Source organism: Aulonocara stuartgranti, assembly GCF_965226115.1.
Source record: "Aulonocara stuartgranti genome assembly, chromosome: 16".
In the NCBI taxonomy this organism is placed as follows: Eukaryota; Metazoa; Chordata; class Actinopteri; order Cichliformes; family Cichlidae; genus Aulonocara; species Aulonocara stuartgranti.
The window spans coordinates 18,160,267-18,179,471 of record NC_138952.1 but is presented as its reverse complement, the minus strand read 5'-3'; the positions used below and the strand labels follow the sequence as shown (position 1 = coordinate 18,179,471).

Below are 19,205 nucleotides of genomic sequence, written 5' to 3'. Positions count from 1 at the left end.
ATCTGTGCAACGTTTCCCTGTTTGCTAGTTCCCTGGTAGCTTTTCCATGTAACAACACTGTCCTTATGTGTTTGTGCCATCTCATGCTTGCCAAAGATGACTAAAGCTTTCTTCCAGTTCTTGCAACCGTTACTGAACAAACTATCATGTTTGATGTTTTTGCCAAACACTCTACATGGGAAGCAGAAAGCTGCATTCTGGTTGACTGAATATTCTAACCAGTTGTGCTTTTCAAACCAGCTGTGGTTAAATGCTCGCTTCTGTGTACCAAAAGTATCATGTGGATAGCTCTTCAGCTTCACCTGTCTGGGCCCTGTGTCTTTGTCACCTAAATCAAACCCTGTAGTAGAATGAGTTGCTGCAGCTGCTTCATCATTTTCCCTCTCTTGGCCTGTTTGCTCTCCTCTCTCTGTAATAACTTGATCTTCCTCTGCCTCTCGATCTATTTGCTGCAGCTCCTCTGTCTCTCCTTGCTCTCTCTGACTTGAACTTGCCTGTTGACCTTTTTCTCCCTCAGCCACTCCTTCTGCCTCACCCTTCAAGATACATTAAAACATACTGAATTGTAATGTAAATTGCTAATATCATGACTTCTGCTCCCGCTCCACAGTAATTTGTTGCTCCCAAATATTTTGAAGTTACAAACATTATATTTTGAGCACGCATGTGACTAAAATGGTTGCAATTTAAAGCCCTGAAAAATATTACTAAATTACTTGAATTGAAGTAATATTAAAATAGAACCCTCAAAAATATGTGAGTCAGGCTAATTTGACTTATATACATATCTCTCTCTTTGCTCTCTCCACTTTCTAACCTTGACTCTCCTAAATAAAAGCTCAAGTTAAACAGGTCTTATATGTTGTACCGTGACTGAAATGTTTCATATTTCATATCCATATTGAGTCCCATAAAATTCTAATCAGACTGTCTCCATCACAAATGACTCCATCCTTTGACTCACCTCTCCAGCAGACGTCTCTCCCCTCTGCCTCTCTGTGCTCCTCTGCCCTGACTCCTACAGGTTAATGGGGATGGAGTGATTATTATTATTTCCACTGATGATAACCATACCTGAATGAGCTCAGCTGGATTTTTCAGAGCTAAAACGAGTGACAGAAATTAACATTATGCTAACAATTTAACTTAGTGCGCTAGCCAGGTTTTTATTTACAAAATGGGGAGCACCTGGTTCATTATTTACATGGGATTCTCTGCTGTTAGCTGGAGCTAACTAATTGTTACTACCAGCCAGTGATGAAGACTTACTTTCTTGAAAAACTTGCGTATATCCATGATTTCTTGCCGTTTGCCACATGCACGCTAGTGTTTCTGCAGGTGTATACGAGCGGAGTGTAAAGTAGCAGTGAAAACGAGGACTGGATTTTCAGTCATGTGGATGTCCCCTGTGAACAACTGGAAGGGATTGGATAACGAAGCACTGACGCTACCTTAACAATGTAAAGCGAAAGGGACCAACCGAGTTATGATCATATTTGTGTGAATAGCGACAGGTTTATATTATTATTTCTTTAAACTCATATTCCTGCATCTTTATATTGAATTTGTCTGCAAGTTCTGTAAAAAAAAAAAAATCGAATAAGTTAAAAAAAAACAAAAAAAAAAACCCCACCAAATTATTTAGGGGGGCTTAAGAATATTTTAGGGAGGCTTCAGCACCCCTAAAATAGGCCTAACGACGCCACTGGTTACAAGCAAAGAAAACAGGAATGTAAAAACTCTGCAATAAAAAAATCTGTTCCGCAAGCAACTCTGTACTACTGCTACACCACTTTGTGTTTACAGCTACAAGGCAAGAAAAGGTGTCACAGAAAATAGTTCTAACAATTTCTTTTATCCTTAAAAAAAACATAATAACAAACATGACCTGCGGAGCAAAACCATTTTAGGATAGCTCGGAGGAGTCAAAAGTAGCTGAATTTGAGAACATGAGTTCTATTAGGAATAATTTCCCAGGTTTAGTGGCTATGTGACTAGTTTATGACTTGTAGACTCAAACTTATTTATTAGGTAACACTGGCTGAAAATTCTAAGCAGTGCCAGATTTACATTAATTCTTCATATTAATGGGCAAATGCTTAAGAATGGTGTATCCTACTACTCTAAAATGTCGTTTTTAAGCCAATCAGGAAGGTGGTTGCACAAATCGTGGCTTAAAAGCAAGTGAATATAGTTGATTTCATAGTTATTTAAGCAATTGCTGAGCAGCTAAAGGCTATACATTTTGACTTACTCATCTTTTACATAACTGTACTTAATGTTCTATCCATACAGGTTAATTTCATTCAAGGTTTTCACTCACTTTCAAAAAGTAAAGTGTATTTTATTGACAGTTTAGGTCCATCATCATTTAATGATGCCAGTTTGTCTTGTTAATCTTTTGAACTTTGTTTAAATTTTACTTTAAAGTTGTTGTTTTTTTTTTAAGTTGAACTACAACATTATAGAAAATGATATCCAACATGAGGCGTTCTTTAAAAAAAACTCACCAAAGATGCAAAAGATAATTACATCGCCCACATGATGAATGAATCATAGCTGAATTTCCTACTGTCATGTTTTTGTTTCCACTTAATTTACACTGTAAATGTTTCTAGCATTTGTTTTTGTATGTATTTCTCCTGTTGTGTATTTATTCTTGTTGGCTTTAAATGGGACCTAAAATTCTGTTTGACCTCATGTGAACAGATGTGTTGAAATGACAATAAAAACCCTTGAATCCTTGAACACTTTTTAATTCACTGTCACAATGGTCTTGAATAAACAAGCTGCTTGCATGAGCAGAACAGCTTTGCTAAGGAAATGTAAGAAGACCCAGATCCATGTTTGAATTTGAAAAAACATGTTAGACATAAAATGCTGTTATTTTTGGTTTTCATTTGCTAAAAGGTTGTGGCATGCCATTTTAATCCTGTCTTTATTAAGTTATATAACAAGTTTTGGCTTTCCAGGTGTCGTAATACAGATTCCTAAACAAGCATTGCCTTTAATTCTGTATTCACAGTGACATATTTAGTGTGCAAACTGGGCAGGTTCATACTTGAGACAGAAGAACTGACCTCTGAAAAGACTATCATCATTGATTTGAATCAGGAAAAGCTTAACATTTAAGTAAACACACAAGAACATACAAATGTTAAATGTATTTTATACTACAGCCAGGCATTGAAAAGCTGATGCTTTAGTTTTCATGTCAAGTTTTTACAGTCTTGAAATGTAAATGTAAAAATATATTTTTACAAAAATCTCAACAAAAAAACATCTTTTATTCTGCAATGTGCAGATATTTTGCACACTGTAAAGATTTTCCAGAAGCCTGATGGTTATATAGTTTGCAACGGACTCCACATTTTCTCCACTTCACTGTGTCTCTTACAGGTCTGAGAATCATTATAGATTGTCGTAGAGTTTGCAGTGCAGATATGCCAGCTTCTCGGCTCTGCTTTTCCTCAGCAATGGAAACCACTCTTGATAACTAAGCTCTACAACCCTATAGCCTGCTATCTTTAACTGCCTTCTCTTCATGGCATGAAGTCCCAGGAGCTGCTGTGACTGGGAGCAGAAGTGGTTCCTGTTCGAGACCTGTACGGCAATTTTGACTATCTCATTGGAGTCCTTGCGAGAAGACCCAAGGTGACTGGGTTTGGTCAGAGTTTCTATAATATCAGTGGTCAAGTCTAGCACTGTGTCAAAGAGTCTCCCACTTTCATCGGGCCGTAATCTTTGAAGAGATGTAGTCTTCACTTTAGGTGATTGAGCCAAAGGCGCTTTTGTGTTGTTGTTTTTATTTATCAACTGTGCTAAAAGTTCATCAGTTATTGTAACTCCTACATTTAATTTCCCCCAACCCTGATTAGAAGGAAATGTGGATGGGCTTTGTTCTAGAGATGCTTGGTTCACAGGTACAGGCTGCCCAGTGGAGTTGAGGTGCACTTCCAGGTCAATGGAGCGAGTATGGGGAAGGATCATTCTTTTACATACAAACTCCTCTCCACCAAGCAGATCTTTCAGAGCAGATTCTGCCTCCTGAACCTCAGGTTTCTGGCACACATCTGACTGAGCAAACGTCCACAGCATTTCTGTAACCTCATCTCGAAGTTCATTGCTCAGTCGAGGGCCAGTCCACTGAGGCAACTCCAAAGCTACAACTCCATCTAAAGTGAACAAATCCTTCTTCAGCTCAAGCTGTGTGCATTTCAGTGCTAAGTTGATAAAATCAGGGCTCAAGGCTAATGCAATTAGGTCCTCTGGGAACTGTGAGACAAAGGCCAAGCCTAAAAGACCAGTGAGCAGATGCTCTGGGTATCGTTGAAATTCAGCTTTCCTTTGCCTCAGGGATTCTGTAAGACTTGGATAGAAGCTTGGACTCCGTGATGGGAGAAACCCTAATGTGCCATAAGCCCACAAGAGTTTGCATGAGTCTTTACTTCTGCAGTGTGGCACTAGCAAGGGTACTCTGTCAGCGACAGCAGTAAGGATACTGTCATTACTGTAATGAAGAGCAGAACAGGTCAGTGCCACGTGCATTAGCCCCTTGACACCCATTCTGTGGGCACGCTTAGGAACTTCCTCTGCCATGGCCTCCAGCCATGCCCTGTGATATAAATAACTGAAACGCAAGTACTTCAACACATTCACCATGGCAAAGTCGCTCATCTCCTTCACAAAAGAGAGTGCCTTATCGACAATGCGAGTCACTGCACTCTCAGATATTGAAGTTTGGGATTTAAAGAGTCCTAAGCATATAACACCAACCTCCTCAGGTCGCAATTGTAGCAAATGATGCATGAGAAGCTGCTCCAGAGGACGGATCAAGTCTTTTGGACACTGCCTACCCTCTCCCAATATATACAACAGTTGGACCAGCTCGGGCACGCCCAATTGTCCCAGATGCAGACGAACAGAGTCATAGAGGTGCAGTAGGAACTGAGGTGCCTGCTTCCCTATACAGCGCCACAAATCAGCAGCTAAAATCAACTGATGCAAAGTCATCTGACTGGACCGGCGACTCAGCTCAGTCTCGTACAGTTCGAGTACAGTGTGGGCAGAGGGCATGCCCAGCCACACAAACGACTGCAGCACCTCCAGCAGCTGAAGTTGAGTAAAGTAGCGAAGGTGTTCCACGGAATATCGGAGGAGCATGATGAAGCGCTGGTCACTCCTCACTAACGGCATCTTGTCTGGGTGCAATCGACTGAGCTCCATAAGAAACTGAGACACATCAGATGCTTTCATGCTGCCCTTTAAAACAGCCACTTTTTGGAGCAGCTGCATTGCCTCCTCCCATTTGAGTGGGTGAGGTCTTTGGTTAAGGTCTAGGCTCATTGAGGCATACTCTGGTCTGCATTTGTGGAAGGCACGCGTCTCTACTTTAACATCTGGTAGTACAGGCTTTCTCTGGTAAGAGGACGCTGAGGGGATCTCCGGTTCAGAGCTTTTATTGAAAGCCAAGTCCAGAAGAGTGTTCTTTGAGCTGGAGAGGTGTCGTGAGCAACTCACACTGTAGCGATTGCTCCGTTGCCAGAAAGAAGGTGCGAGAGTGGGTAGACACTGCTCATCTTCATCGTTGTCTGTTTGGCTATGGGAGGCTGCAGAGTTCAATGCAGAGTGATGATATGAAGAAGGGCTGTAACGGAGCCTGTAACCTTCTAAACATACTTCATTGTGCTGCGACAAGATTCTCTTTTCCTCCAGATCATCAGCTTCATCCTCTGGTTTGATATACGCATGCTGAGCCCTGGCAAAGCCTTTTCTCAGGCCTGGGAGGTGGCGTAGCCTGGGCATCCAGCGACACACCACACAGGTAGCCATGGGTGTACCACACTAGAAAACATAGCAAAATACAGCAAAACAAAAGTCATGTGCCAAGTCAAGTAATGTGCCAAGCAAAAACATATCTTACAAATGAATAAATTATACATTGTTTGTATTAAAACCACAATTAAAAAGATACAGATTCATACAGATGAACTTCCTTGTTAGTTTTTAAAGGTTGAAACTTTAGACACAAACATAAAGCTGCTTGTCAATCGTGACATACACTATTTTTTTGTTATGGTGGCTATAATAATGCACTTTGTAGCTCTTTCCGAGACTGACTACAATACATGATATTTCTCTCTTAAAATTACAGTTTAAACTAAACGATAAACCTAAATTATTTAGAGATTTACATGTTAAAGTAGTCTGTCCATCTGTAAACCAACAGAGGTCGGACACGTTTTAGAATGAGACAGCAGGAAACACGATGCTAATTTAAACTACACTAAACTAAAAGTGCACAAATCTGTATGTATTTTAACCAGATCGTTGAACTGACCTTTTACGATCCAAAAGCAACACGTGCAACGGTGAGAAACCTCAAGAAATCATGGCAGGAACACACAGCATTAGTCTGTTAGAACGACTCTTCTGACAGACCTACGGCAACCCCACCGGAACTCGTGAATTTGATTTTCAAAATAAAATAAACTTTACATTATCAGCTACATTGTTATACGCATACATATTCTAAAACAAATTAATACATCAATTTGAAATATAGAGCACTGTATTAGCACGCCGCATTTTAATTTAATCCTTAGATTTAATAATAATTGCCTGTAAAAGTATCGTGTCTGACTGTATGATATTATTATGGCAGGTTGATCTAACTTCCGTGGAGAGCAGCGTGTGACCTATGGCAGCTGGGTAGGTTCAAAACTACTCATTCAACGAGCCGCAATGAGAACACATCAGCAATAACACAAGTTGTGTTAACTGAAACTAATTAATAATAATTATTACATTTGATTAAAACAAAGAAACACCCTACCTGACCTAAGATGTTCGCATACCATAAAAACCATTCATGTTTAAATCTTATTTTACATCAGTACCCAGTAGTACATAAATAAATGTGATTCTGGAACTAAGAAACAATATAGATATACAACAATTTTTGTGATAATTACTTTTATATTTTATGTTGATTCAATGGTTACAGTACTGTGCAAAGGTCTTGAGCTACCTTGTTTTTTAATTCGTTGCTAGGAAATGGGAAAGAGCTTGAAAGTCAGTATTTGGTAAGACTAACTTTATGCGTCAGCATAACTTGGACTATTTTTTTTTTCTTATTTGTTAATTACATAACTTTCATGTACTGTTCATCTGCTCTAACATTTTTAAGGCCTGCCACTTCTTCTTTTGTGTTCCAAGCTCTTTGGGAGTCAACTTGTTAGTGCAAAAATACTATTTTATATTTTATGTTTTTATATGGCAGATATTATTTATAGATTTTTTTCATATTTATAATTCAACAAAAAAAATGGGAACACATTCTGTGTTTTTTGACAGGCTTCTAGTAAAGAAGATGCAGAAAAACAATTTAAAAGTTCTTTGCTAAGTTGTCTGTTTTTTGTAGATACAAAACTGCTTCAGCCTTAGAGTTTGGTAACTTTTTTTTTATGTTGGAACGATTCAGGACGGAACTGAAAATGAATAAAAACATCCAATGTTCAAAGAAAAATTTTAGCATATCTTCAGAAAACCTGGCATTTAATTCATTGGAAGCAAAATATTAAGAAAAAAGGGGTAACTCTTTTTCGTATTTGTTGTGTGAGAAGCTGAGCTATCAAACTAGGTTATACTGTAAAACATGTTTTATTTTTAAAATCTATCAATTTTTTTCTTTTCTTTTTCCCTTTCTGTTCATTTAGGTATGACCCACGTTAATTATTATTGCCCTGTTTAGATGTTCCATATTTTATTCAAGTGTGTTTATTCTAATATTTCTACACATAATAATTTCTTAATTCCAAAATGTACTGCCCAAGTCTAAAACAAGTTGTATATCAGAAGATATGTAAGGGCCCAGACACTTGCTGCCATTTGAAGTCTTTAAGTTTTTTCACTCTATAGATCCTGTCTTGCTCCTCCTTACTGTTGTTTCAAATTTTTATTCTTTTATTAATAAATTTGTTAATTTATTTTAAAACAGCAAACAATTCATGTTCAGTTAACTTGAATTGTTTGCGTTTTACAGATAATGAAAATGACCAATCTAATCAATTTGATTTAAAAAAAAACAAAAACATAAAAGTTGGTTGAATAGAAAAATATCTGGTTTTGATGTTTTTCTTTCTCTTAAATGCAACACAACTTGTTTCTGTGAAAGATTCGTTCCTAACACTAAAACTGTCTAAGATTCAGTTTAATTATAAAATTGTGGTGAGTAAATTCTAAGTGTTTTAGTTTAGTTTTATCACACTTAGGCAAGCTCACTGTCACATTTTTACCACATGAGATTCTACATATTCTCTTCAAACACCTCGACTTTAAACAACAGTTGTTGCTGTTGTTAGTTTTTGAAGATTTCCACTATATGCTGTATCCATTCTATGCCTGCAAAAAAACACTGTTAGCAAAATAAAAGATTGATTTGTAATGTTGCCACCCCCATGTTTTTGTTTGCTTGTTTGTTTTTTGAATCCTCAAAGTGAATTTTAGGAAATGTTAAATATGTCACAGAAATAACAGTTGAAGTGAGACTTCTTTGAAATAGTTATTGTATCTATTTTATTTGTTGTTGTTTTTTTCATTAAAGTGCAACATCATAATCGTTCATATGTTTTCAATGCAATGCTTTCTGTCACTGAAATTAACATTTGCATTTCTCTTCTGTTTGAGCAGAAAAGGCAACTTCAAAATCTGTGCCTCCATTGTGTGACTTCACACATGAATGAATCCAGGGGTTAGAGGTGAACTACACTGACCTATGTGCAAGACAATTCTCTCATTTCTGCTGGGAACACTTCTTATGTCCTTTGAGAAGGTATAGCCCCAGCAAAAGACACTGAGCCATGTAGGTGGCCTTTGAATTCCCTTTGTAAAACTTGTTGCTGACATTAGTGAATATTTTTATGTTACTAAATGTTACAGTTCAATTGTATACAGAAGCATGGTGGTATAGTCTTTCATTAAACTAAAGATAAAAATCTATTATAATATTTTTTTAATTTATCTAATATTGTAAATAATGGCAAATAAAAAACAAAACAAAAAAAACTAAAACATAGAAAGTCGAAAAATTGTATCATCATTATTATTCGTTTAATTTCTAAGGTTCTGTTTTGGTTACACTGCGTCAAATTCTGGTCAGCTACAAATCTGAAAAGCCATCCCAGAAAATTCCCCAAATAATACGTTTTATGTAGTAAACAGATTTAGCACACAGACGTATACTATCATCCAGTTTAAACAAATAGAAAACATTTATTTTTCGTTAGATCGAATTATTTTAAGAATGTATTAAATTTCATAAAACATTTTTATTCCACGTGTAAACATCACCAAAATCAACTTAGAGAGCCTTAAGGCGTCCCGTCCAGTGATTATAATGGGAGGCAATTTGATATATTTTCCCCTATTGAAACGGCTTATCTATGTGACCACCTTTGTATGTATAGCTACAATATATGAATTAAGTGAGGAAACTTCAGAGTCCCACTTGGAGAGGAAGTAGAGGATTTATGCTAATGAAGGAGTTGAGGCTCCGCTACGCTGGCTGGGAACCGCCCTTCATTCACCACATGGTTAAAAGGAGAGTCTACTCGCGCCACTTTCGCAATCTTACTACGATTCCCAAAATCCTAGCAAATCATAATAGTAGCACATGGTTGTGCACTTTTTGGAGGGGGTTACACGTCTTAGCCGATGTTTAATCTGTGAAGTCTGTGTTCTTTTTTTTAAATTTTGCAGATGTCCAAGAAACTGGGTAAACGGTAAGTCTGAACAAGTGAGTGAAGATGGTGGATTTTTTTAGTGTCTTATAAGGCGCGTGTTGTTGGCAAGAAACCTGTTGTTAGCCTTTTTTTGGGAGATGCGGTAAACGTCGGGAAAGTGAAATTCGCTGGGTTGACTTCGGTACGTGTGTGCGCTCTAACGTATATGCGAGGAGGGGAGAAGAAAGCGTTTTAATGGTCAAGTTTCCGCATTTTTAAAAACAAATGTTGTAGGAGCGCATGGCAACCTCTCCTCCATGGCAGGAGAATGAGGGAGATTTGAAAAGCATGTGTTGCCGCTGCTGTTGCACCTCTTGTCGGTACCTCGGAAGTGGTCCACACTCGTAAAACGATAAAATTAAATAACCGCTACAAATTTTGGCAAAAGCCCCAAGTTGTAGACTCACGTGCCCGCGCTGTCAGCCGTCTGTTTGTAGAATTTTTAAGTTTTCAGTCATTTCGGGTTGCAGTGGTGTACATTTAAAAGTGCCTCCAGAACAAAGCAGCAGCAGCAGCACATGGGGTTCTAGCAGGCCGCGCGCCTTTGCTATCCCGCGAGCTGCCGAGTTAGCGGCTAACGCTAATATGCCAACAAAAACATTGTCATTTTATAATAATAACATAATTGTCACTAGCTGCGCGGGCTCTCTTATGTTTATTCAAATGCCGCTGTCGGCGTTTACAAGCACCTGGGAGCACGTGTACTGATCTCTAATTAGCATGTGTGAGTTAGCCATACTGAAACAACTAAGTTGGCTAAGACAAGGGGCAATACAATGCTTAGAAGTGGATGGCGAGTGGAAGCTAATATCCAAACATTACCAGCATACTTCATGAGATTACTAGGGTATTGGATTAAGTGTTGTCTTTAAGGAATACTGATAGGTGAACAAACTTTAATTGGATAATTATCTAAACAACTAAACACACTGTAGCAAGCTGCACGCGTTAGCCTGTTTGGCTAGCGCATGCTTACAGCAGACTGTTTTGATGGAGCCCTCGCGTAACTACTAGCTTGTGTGGTGGATTCTGCGTTTTAAGTTTGGAGCAGTTGCGGTCTCACGCGTGGTCCAGACTAGTCATTATAAGCGAACGCCTCACGTGCGGCCAGTTTTAGCTGCGTGTGTGTGCACGGACACTGTAACATCGTCGATGTAGTCCCATGTGCTGTTCTTGCAGTGGCTATTAGGGTTTTTTTTTTTTTTTTTTTTTTTTAAACTGTGGACTCCTGGGCGCCATGTTAGCGGGTGGGGGAGGGGTACAGAAATGTGGCTGGAGTACAAGTGTTGGTATCCATGAACAGTCCCGGTTCAGACTCCTGGTTTATCATTTAGCTTTAAGGTGTTCGAGGTTATTGGCGTCTCTGACGCTATCATCTCGATTGCCATGCGGGAAGCTTGGCTGCTTGAGATTAATTGGAACAGAGTTTTGGGTTTGGGGGGGTTGTAAACGGACGCATGGTGTATAGCTACTCTTGAATAACAGTTTTTGCAGAATGTCCTGAACGTTATATGAATGCAACGATTGAAAGTGAGTGGGGTGTGCATACAGAGGGGGAAAGTCTTTCATGGAACCTCAAAATATGTGCAGAGATGGCAAATAATTGTCCAGGATTTGCAAGGACAATTTAAGCACTCAATAAATGTGCATGTATTTGTGTAATTAAATTAATGATTTCTCCAGCAACTTAAAAAAACTTGATGCCTAAAAGGGTTTATAATATCTTGACCACTAAAAATCGTCATTAAGTTTATCCTTACAAGGACCATTCTAGTTGGGAGGGAAATGGTCTTTTCTGAGTGAGTTCATACACCACACTAATCACAGTACTCTTTGCCCGTTCAACTTTGTCAAGACTCTGCAGATGTATGAGATCGTTACTGTATACTGAGTTTGATCTTTTGAATTTTTATTAGAGAAAATTACCTACGTCAAAACTTGTCAAACTGCAGCTAACCTCTAACATTTGGTAAACCACAAACTGATAAATGTTAGGCTTGAGTTGGGTATAAACTTTCTTGTACAATGTCTTTGTGTATCTTTTTTGTTATTCCTACTGTTAATGCTACATCTTATTTATCCCTACAGAACCCCATTCACATCTGTCTCCTGGGCAGTCGTCACTGTGGCTTTAAAGGCACAGTAATGCAGTCTGTGAGGAGAACGTCACACGAGCAGTTTACAGTCACTGTAGTGCCAAAGTGCTTACAGTGCAGGTAGTTTTGTTCAATTCTACTGCAGTGAAGGCACTTTCAGCACTCTTCTGATAATATTAACTGAAGGAAGCTGACTTGTTCATAAACACAGCCTTTATGTTGCAAGTCCTAAGTAGACTGAATCCACATACACTTGTAAATAGACATCTGGCAAGACCTTGTCGTCTTGCTGTGAGGCTCAGCCCCCTGATGTTCTGGAGCAAAGCAGCTGTGTAAGAAGCAAACATGCTAAATGGTTGTTAGATGTTGTATATCCTGTCACTGTGGAAAAGTGCACAGAATTGGAGCAGCTGCTGATTTGTTTTTGTATTTTTATTTGACTTTATGTATGAGGAGAGGAGTCTTAAAAAATTGTTACCTGGCAAAATGTGACTACTACTAGTACTTATGCTAAGGTGCATCTAGTGCAGATAGTGAAGTAGACTAGCACCTACTGCCCTAAGTGCTCCTTCTGGCATAAGGGGCTGGGACTCTCATCTGCCATGTATCTCTGTATGCATACATGTGAGAGTGAGAGTTTGGGTTTTTTGAAGTATATTTGCATGGACACTCTTAATCTTAATTGTGGCTGTCCTCCGTTAGTTTTGCGTAGTTGCGCTGCAAGAAGAAATAAGTTGTGCAAATCTATGCAAAACTGACGGTGGCCTGCGTTTCCATCCAAATCCTCTTTGCGCATCGTCTATGAAAGAACAGTCACAGTCTGGTTTCCAGTGCACCTCTGTCAATAATGTAAAGACAAGGTTTCAGTAGTATTAAAGTGCTTATAGTGCAGGTAGTCTTATTACTGTTTAAATTCTACTGCAATGTGAGCACTTCAAGTACTCCTAGACTACGTCGTCTTGGGAAAACTGCAGGGGTAGCTTATGCACGTGGGTCTCTGGTTAGTTTTGCTGGTTTGCTTTCAGCTTTTAAATGTACTGCTGTGCAAATCCATGCAAAACTGATCATAGAACTGAAAATAATCTATCAGAAGTGATCCCTTTCTGTGCAGGTTGGGAGAGGTGGCAATGCTCTGTGCTTGTGTGGTATTGCACTTGTCCCGGCCTGTTGAGGACACTGGGAATTGTTCTGCAAGTTCTCCCAGGATACTTTCTTAAAATCTGAATTTGATTATAATCTGTTTTTTTTGTTTTGTTTTTTTATGCGCACCTATTCCTAACAAGCTTTTAAATGTAGGTCACTTGAGAGTTGAGGAAATTTCTTGCTTAGAGCACCTTGTCATATATCTAAGGAAATATTTACTGTATGCAATGTAAATACAATACTTTATGAATAAATACTTAAATGACTCCTTTGTTCAAGTTTTTCTTCAAATATGTAATTCATTGTTAGTTTGAAAACTTGCCTTCAAAATGAGTTTTTGCTTCATGGCACGTCTTAACTGCAGGGTGTACCAATTTCAAAGTGATTTAATCCCACAAGGGTCCTCCGGTGATGATCGCTACACACACTGTCAGGAAAAAGGGGTTTCATGTGTTTCACGCAGTTGCCAGTAGGTTGTATAACAGGAGCAGCTGCATTAACTCCAGACATGCTTGCAAAAGCATGGAGCAAGTTTGTCTATATGTACACTTACCATGCATACAGAGGGGTACACACAAAGTAGTTTTAGATGTCTACTTGTTTGGACAAATATGTAAATAGATGTAAAATTGCATTGCCTTACAAACTTCCCAAAACTGGAACTTAATATTTGTCTTTTGCCCACTGATTTGTGGTCGTTATGCAATCTGTTTTATATGAAGTAAAACAAGTCAGCCCTGTAATGACATGCTTATCACGCTTGCGTTCTTGAGATTCTTAAGTTAAAAAAAAAAATTTAAAAAAAAAATTATATAATTTTTATTTTTTTTTTTAAACAGTCTTGAGTAATTGCGCGAACATGCCATGCAGCAAAAGTATGTATACTTATAATTGCCAGAAGTTTCCACAAACCCTAAAGTTTCTCAATAAAAAGAAAAAATGCAATTCTGGCAATTACTTCATGGTTCAGGCGTTTAAGGGTTCATGCAAATCCAGAGTACGTAGTTGTATCTACCTTATTAAATGGAAAACTAGGTGAAACCAGTAACCTCTTTAATAAAAATTGGACACTTAAGAGACAAACTTTACAACTTTTAAATAATCTTCCTCGTTTTGCTGAGTCTTAACATGGAAGTGGTGTCTGCTGTCATAGTGTTTTGATATTTGTTGGATTTTTATTATTTGGGGAGTTAAAGTAGAGTTTGCAGTTTTACCATCCTCCAGCAGAGGGAGGTAGCTGTGCATTTAAGTGTTTGCTGGTCAGTGTAAGTGGCCCTGTACTGTACAAATGTAACACATTTAAACTGGAGACATGCAAATTAATGACTCCAAATCTGAAGAAGCATGCGCCCCTTAATGTTCTTAGTTTTCACAAAATTAAGACAATATTGGGTTTTATTTATTTTTTTTGGTGTCTTGTTCTGCAACGTTTTCTTTTACCTAAACCCCATTGCTATAAATAAGTACTGTGTTAACTGATATCAACTGAGTGAGCGCTCCACTTGTCCTAGGGTTCCAAGATCTAGCAGACTTCTGGTCATTGAGCAGAGTTTCCATTATTTGGCATTGTATGGTAGGCTGGCAGAGGGAGCCATTCACTGGAGTGTTCATCTTTCATTATCATGTCCTCTCTACTTGACAGACAAGATAAATGGGAAGCATCCAGAGAGGACATGAACTCAAAGATGCATTTCTGCTTGTCAGTCCGTGCAGATTGCTCTAGCAACCTCTATTTAAGTTGATGTCGAGAAAGTCCTATACCTTTATTAGACACAGAATGCTGTGTGACTGTGGACTGTTGGGTAAAAAGCAACCAGTGCATTTAAGTTTTTGTCCAGACTTTGAGATCCAACTATAGCTATGGAAATTAAAATAAAACACCAGAAAGAGTACTCACAATAAAGTCGTATAACTATTTTTTTTTCTTTTTGTCATACAAGCATGTTGGCTTGTTCCTCGTATAGACCAAAATATCTAGCCTAAAAATTACTAGATGTTAATACATTTTGACAGTAGCCGTTTCCAGAGGATGAATCCCATGACCTTGGTGGGTTTTGACTCTTCTTTTGAATGCTATCACTCGTTTTATAACTTTGACATTTGCACAACTTGTCAGAAACTATCTTGGATGAAAAATGGCTCTGTGGTTTTCTTTGGTAAGCATTAATAACAGTGTTTTTAACTTCATTGTAAAACTATGATTCCAAAGGACTTTTGCTAATTTGCATTGTGCCTGGAAAGGAAGTTTCCTTATTTCTACAAATGCAAATGTGATTTTAATATAGTATGACATAGTTATAGTATGGCAATAGCATGATTTGATTATTCGAGGATGGCATTCAAGTTATCAAATGTTGTTACTATTAGAATGGGAAATGAGTGAATACCTGCTGTTTGTGAAATAAAGCAATTGGAAATTAACATATCGCTTTGCAGTTTGCACCTAATCCCCGCAGTACAAAAGCTCTCTCTCCTGGATATACCAGGCTTTTTGTCTTCTTGCTTGATTGCGTTGTTCATCTTGTAGACCTTCTTAATCTGTATTCAGAGTTCAGCCCCTCTTTTTTTCCCTATCGCCTCATTTATGGAAAGAAATGATAGAATTTTTTACTAGCCCCTTAACCCATTAAAGAGGTATTTTTCAGTCCAGGTTTATTGCATTTTATTGTGAACGGTCTTGCCCTCACTGTCCGCTGCATGAGTAGAGATGACACAGAACCCAATACTCAGGAAGACATTCATTCACTCTTCCATTGTGCCCTCCTTGTGCTTGAATGCCAAATTAAATTGAAGACAAGACAAAAAATAATAATGATAATAATTAAAAATTCCAAATGCCATGTTTCCTTGAGGGTCAAAATGGGATGGGAGCCTTTTTGTACCCACTTAAATTATTTTAGTTCCCTGGTGAAATTTTTGTAGTAAATTTGTCAAGGATTACAGACAAAGAGAATGTGAGCACTTGAGTATGAGTCATTTTTCATGGAGGTGGGTTTTTCCCTTCTTTTTTATTTTTATTTTTTATCAGTGTTTAATACCCCCCAGCTCACTATCCTGAGCACAAACTCTTGTCCTGATAGCAGTTCCTAACCCGGAGCCATGTGTGGCTCTCATGAAGGCCACAATTTAGCAGATACCAATGTGATTTATGTCTAAATCCTAACCTGAACAGGTCTGTAGAGGTACTGCTTTCATGGTTATCAGTCTGAATTATTTTAGAGAAACCTAGCTGGCTCCTCTTAGTACCTATAGGGCTAATTGAATATTCAGAAGGGACCCTGTGTGTGTGTGTTGATGTTATGTCTCCGGGGATTGTTTAATTCTGCTAACAGACACAAAAAAGCCAGTGTGAGCCATGCTGCTGAGGCTGCAGTTCACTGCTGACATTCACTCCAGTCGGGGTCTGTTCCTTCAGCTGACCTCTGCCTGTTAACTATGGCTCTATCTCAAGGATCATGCCCGACCGGAGTATGAACTCCAATTTTACGCATGCATATTGCACACCACAGCTGTCAATTTATGCTAATGCACTTTTGAATCAGCCATGAAAAACAATTAATTTTCTGAGCAGGTTGAGGAGGAGTTTTCTCAATCAGCTTGATCACAATCTTTAGTGCTGGAACACTTGCTGACTATGTGGCTTGTGAAGTGAGACATCGACTGAATTCAGTGTCTTTTTAAGATTGCAAAACAATATCTAGTTTGCTTGATATACTGTACTGTTTATTTTTAGACCTGAAACGATCTTAGCTTATTTACGGCCATATTATAGATATGTTATTTTAGCGCTGAAAACAAACAGATGTGGGTCCAACAGTATTGTGTTTTACAGACACTGCTTGGTCTATTGCTTTGTGTTTAAAAGTAAAGACATAATCATAAAAACCTTTAACATAAAGTTGATATTATGTTTTACTTTAATTGTCCTTTTATGACCAATCATGAATATTTGGAGCAATGAAAATGATTTGAAACATGGATTTTATTTAATTGAAGAACACATACAGGGCGGTTTAAGGATGAATATGGGAAGCTGTGTGTAAAGTAGAGGGCACAGAATGCAGTGTGTGCAAGAGAGAGCATAACTGTGGCTATTCGGTGAATTGCTAAAGCACACAAAATGTCTTTAACCAAACTGCTTTCATGCTACCAATCTCTGACCTATTTTCACTCACTCTTGCTGTCACCTGTCTCTCATTTCCTGTCCTTAGGGAGTCAAAGTTCCCTTTGGCTTGAAAGCCTCTCCAATCTTTTTTCATCTGCCCAACTAATTTCCAGTAGGTCAGCCAGTAAGATGAACTGGCAGAGGTTTCAGTGCTGCAGATGTTAAAGCATCAACTGCTCCACAGTTTTCTGGCCCCGAAGTGTGAGAGGCAATTTCAGGGTTATTAGTGAAGTGACAGCGGTTTTACTGTATTTCATATGTACATCTCCGTGGACACACAAAATCTGAAGTTGCATCAAATGATGTAATGTTTTTATGTGTTTATGAATACAAATGAAAATCAAGAAATTTAAAGATGCTTTTTATGGTGCCAACGCAGTGTGGGAGCTTTATCTTGTCAGGATTATTTTATTATTATGTATTTAAAGAGGCTGAACTAAACTAAAGAACAAATAAAGTGAACGCTTCGGTTTTGGTCATAAAGGGAGAAATGGTCTGATGTTCAGTGTTATTTATTAGTAGAAAACTTAAATTTTTGTGTTTGCAAAGCCTATTAGCAGTTTTGTTTTTTGCAGGCTGGAGCTTTTTTGATTCTAAACAACTGCTTGCTGCGTTTGGAAAGAGATTGATGAAAGCAGTGAGACTTAACAGTAACACTGTGGGTTGTAAACCTAAGACACTGAGCTAAGCAACACTAAAAGACCACTGAATTAAGGAGAACCACAGAGTTTGGTGGGAAATATCCACATACAAATACTGTTTGACTTCACTAAGAACATTATGCATTCCTATAGCAAATATGTGTTTGGTATTTTCTAATTCTTATGTATTTATTTAGCTAAAGGTTGCACATTAGTATTAGCAGGATGAATGAGAGTGATATACTTCCATGATGGTTGAAGCTGCGTACAGTGCATCCAAAAAGTATTTACAGAGCTTTACTTGTTCGACATTTTGTCAGGTTACAGACTTATTCCAAATTGATTAACTTTTTTTTAATTCTCCACATAATCCCCCATAATGACAAAGTGAAAATGTTTGCTTGATATTTTTGCAAATTTATTAAAAGTAAAAAAAATATATATATATAAAAAAAAACCCAAAACATTTACATAAGCATTCACAGCCTTTGCCATGACACTCAAAATTTTGCTCCCACTAACCATCTGTCAGATGTTTCTATAACTAAGTCCACTTGTGGTAACTTCGTTTGATTGGACATGATTTTTAAAGGCACACACCTGTCTATATAAGGTCCCATAGTTGACAGTGCATATCAGCAAAGTCCAGGAAATAGTCTGTAGATATCTGAGACTGTATTTTATCAAGGCACAGATCTGGGGGTGTATATAAAAATTTCCGTAGTAGAATGAAGATTCCAATGAGCACAGTGGCCTCCACCATCCGTAAACGTATCATCCATAAATGCATACATGTACATATATAAATTTGCAAGGAAACCTTTTTCACTTTTTCATTATGGAGTATATAGTGTGTAGAATTTTGGGTTGAAAAATGAATTCAGTCCATTTTGGAATAAGGCTATAACATGACAAAATATGGAACAAGTGAAGTGCTGTGAATACTTTCCTACACTGTAGGTAGTTATTATAAGTAGTCCTGAAATTTCATTTTCCACAAGAGAGCAAGAAAAGGAAGACCGGTACTGGTTTAGCAGTTACAGATCGGAGCCCTTACAGTGACATTTAGACAGTATGGTTCAATATTTTTATAGTATTTTGTAAAAACTCTGGGTTTTATGTGGTGAATGATTGTATGACACAAAACAGGAAGCAGACTGTTTTCCCAAAAAAATACAGCAATTGTTTTTGGAAGGTTTCTCAATGGCATATGGTGCATCAAGTGAAAGCTAACAGAGAAATCCATTCAGAGTTTTTCTTCTATGAACTCTGAAGTAAAAATTCTAATTAAAACAAAATTGTTTAATGGCAAATGCAGTTTTACATTTATTACACCATTCCACTGATGAGATTGAAGCAACCTAAAACACTGTCACAT

At 38.0% G+C, this 19,205-nt stretch overlaps 1 protein-coding gene and 1 long non-coding RNA gene across 3 annotated transcripts; one reads left to right on the top strand and one right to left on the bottom strand.

Moving 5' to 3' along the window:
• Positions 1-3,151: 3,151 nt before the first annotated feature.
• On the bottom strand, positions 3,152-11,771 carry fastkd5 (FAST kinase domains 5). Of its 2 annotated transcripts, none has more exons than XM_082507816.1 (2): positions 10,190-11,771; positions 3,152-5,844 (listed from the first exon to the last, which is right to left on the bottom strand). In XM_082507816.1, exon 2 carries the CDS (start codon positions 5,830-5,832, stop codon positions 3,412-3,414), a length of 2,421 nt encoding a protein of 806 aa, XP_082363942.1. In that variant the 5' UTR covers positions 5,833-5,844; positions 10,190-11,771; the 3' UTR covers positions 3,152-3,411. The 2 variants fall into 2 exon arrangements, with proteins under 2 accessions (XP_082363942.1, XP_082363941.1); XM_082507815.1 differs by lacking the exon at positions 10,190-11,771 and adding an exon at positions 6,341-6,642.
• Positions 9,125-13,287, top strand: LOC309690637. Its single transcript, XR_014271769.1, has 2 exons — positions 9,125-9,782; positions 11,871-13,287. It is a non-coding gene; the product is annotated as an uncharacterized lncRNA (long non-coding RNA).
• The last annotated feature ends 5,918 nt before the right edge of the window (positions 13,288-19,205 follow it).

What these genes read in the sequence shown, in the direction of transcription:
- fastkd5 (XM_082507816.1), bottom strand. Translation starts at nt 5,832, where the DNA reads ATGGCTACCTGTGTGGTGTGTCGCTGGATGCCCAGGCTACGCCACCTC.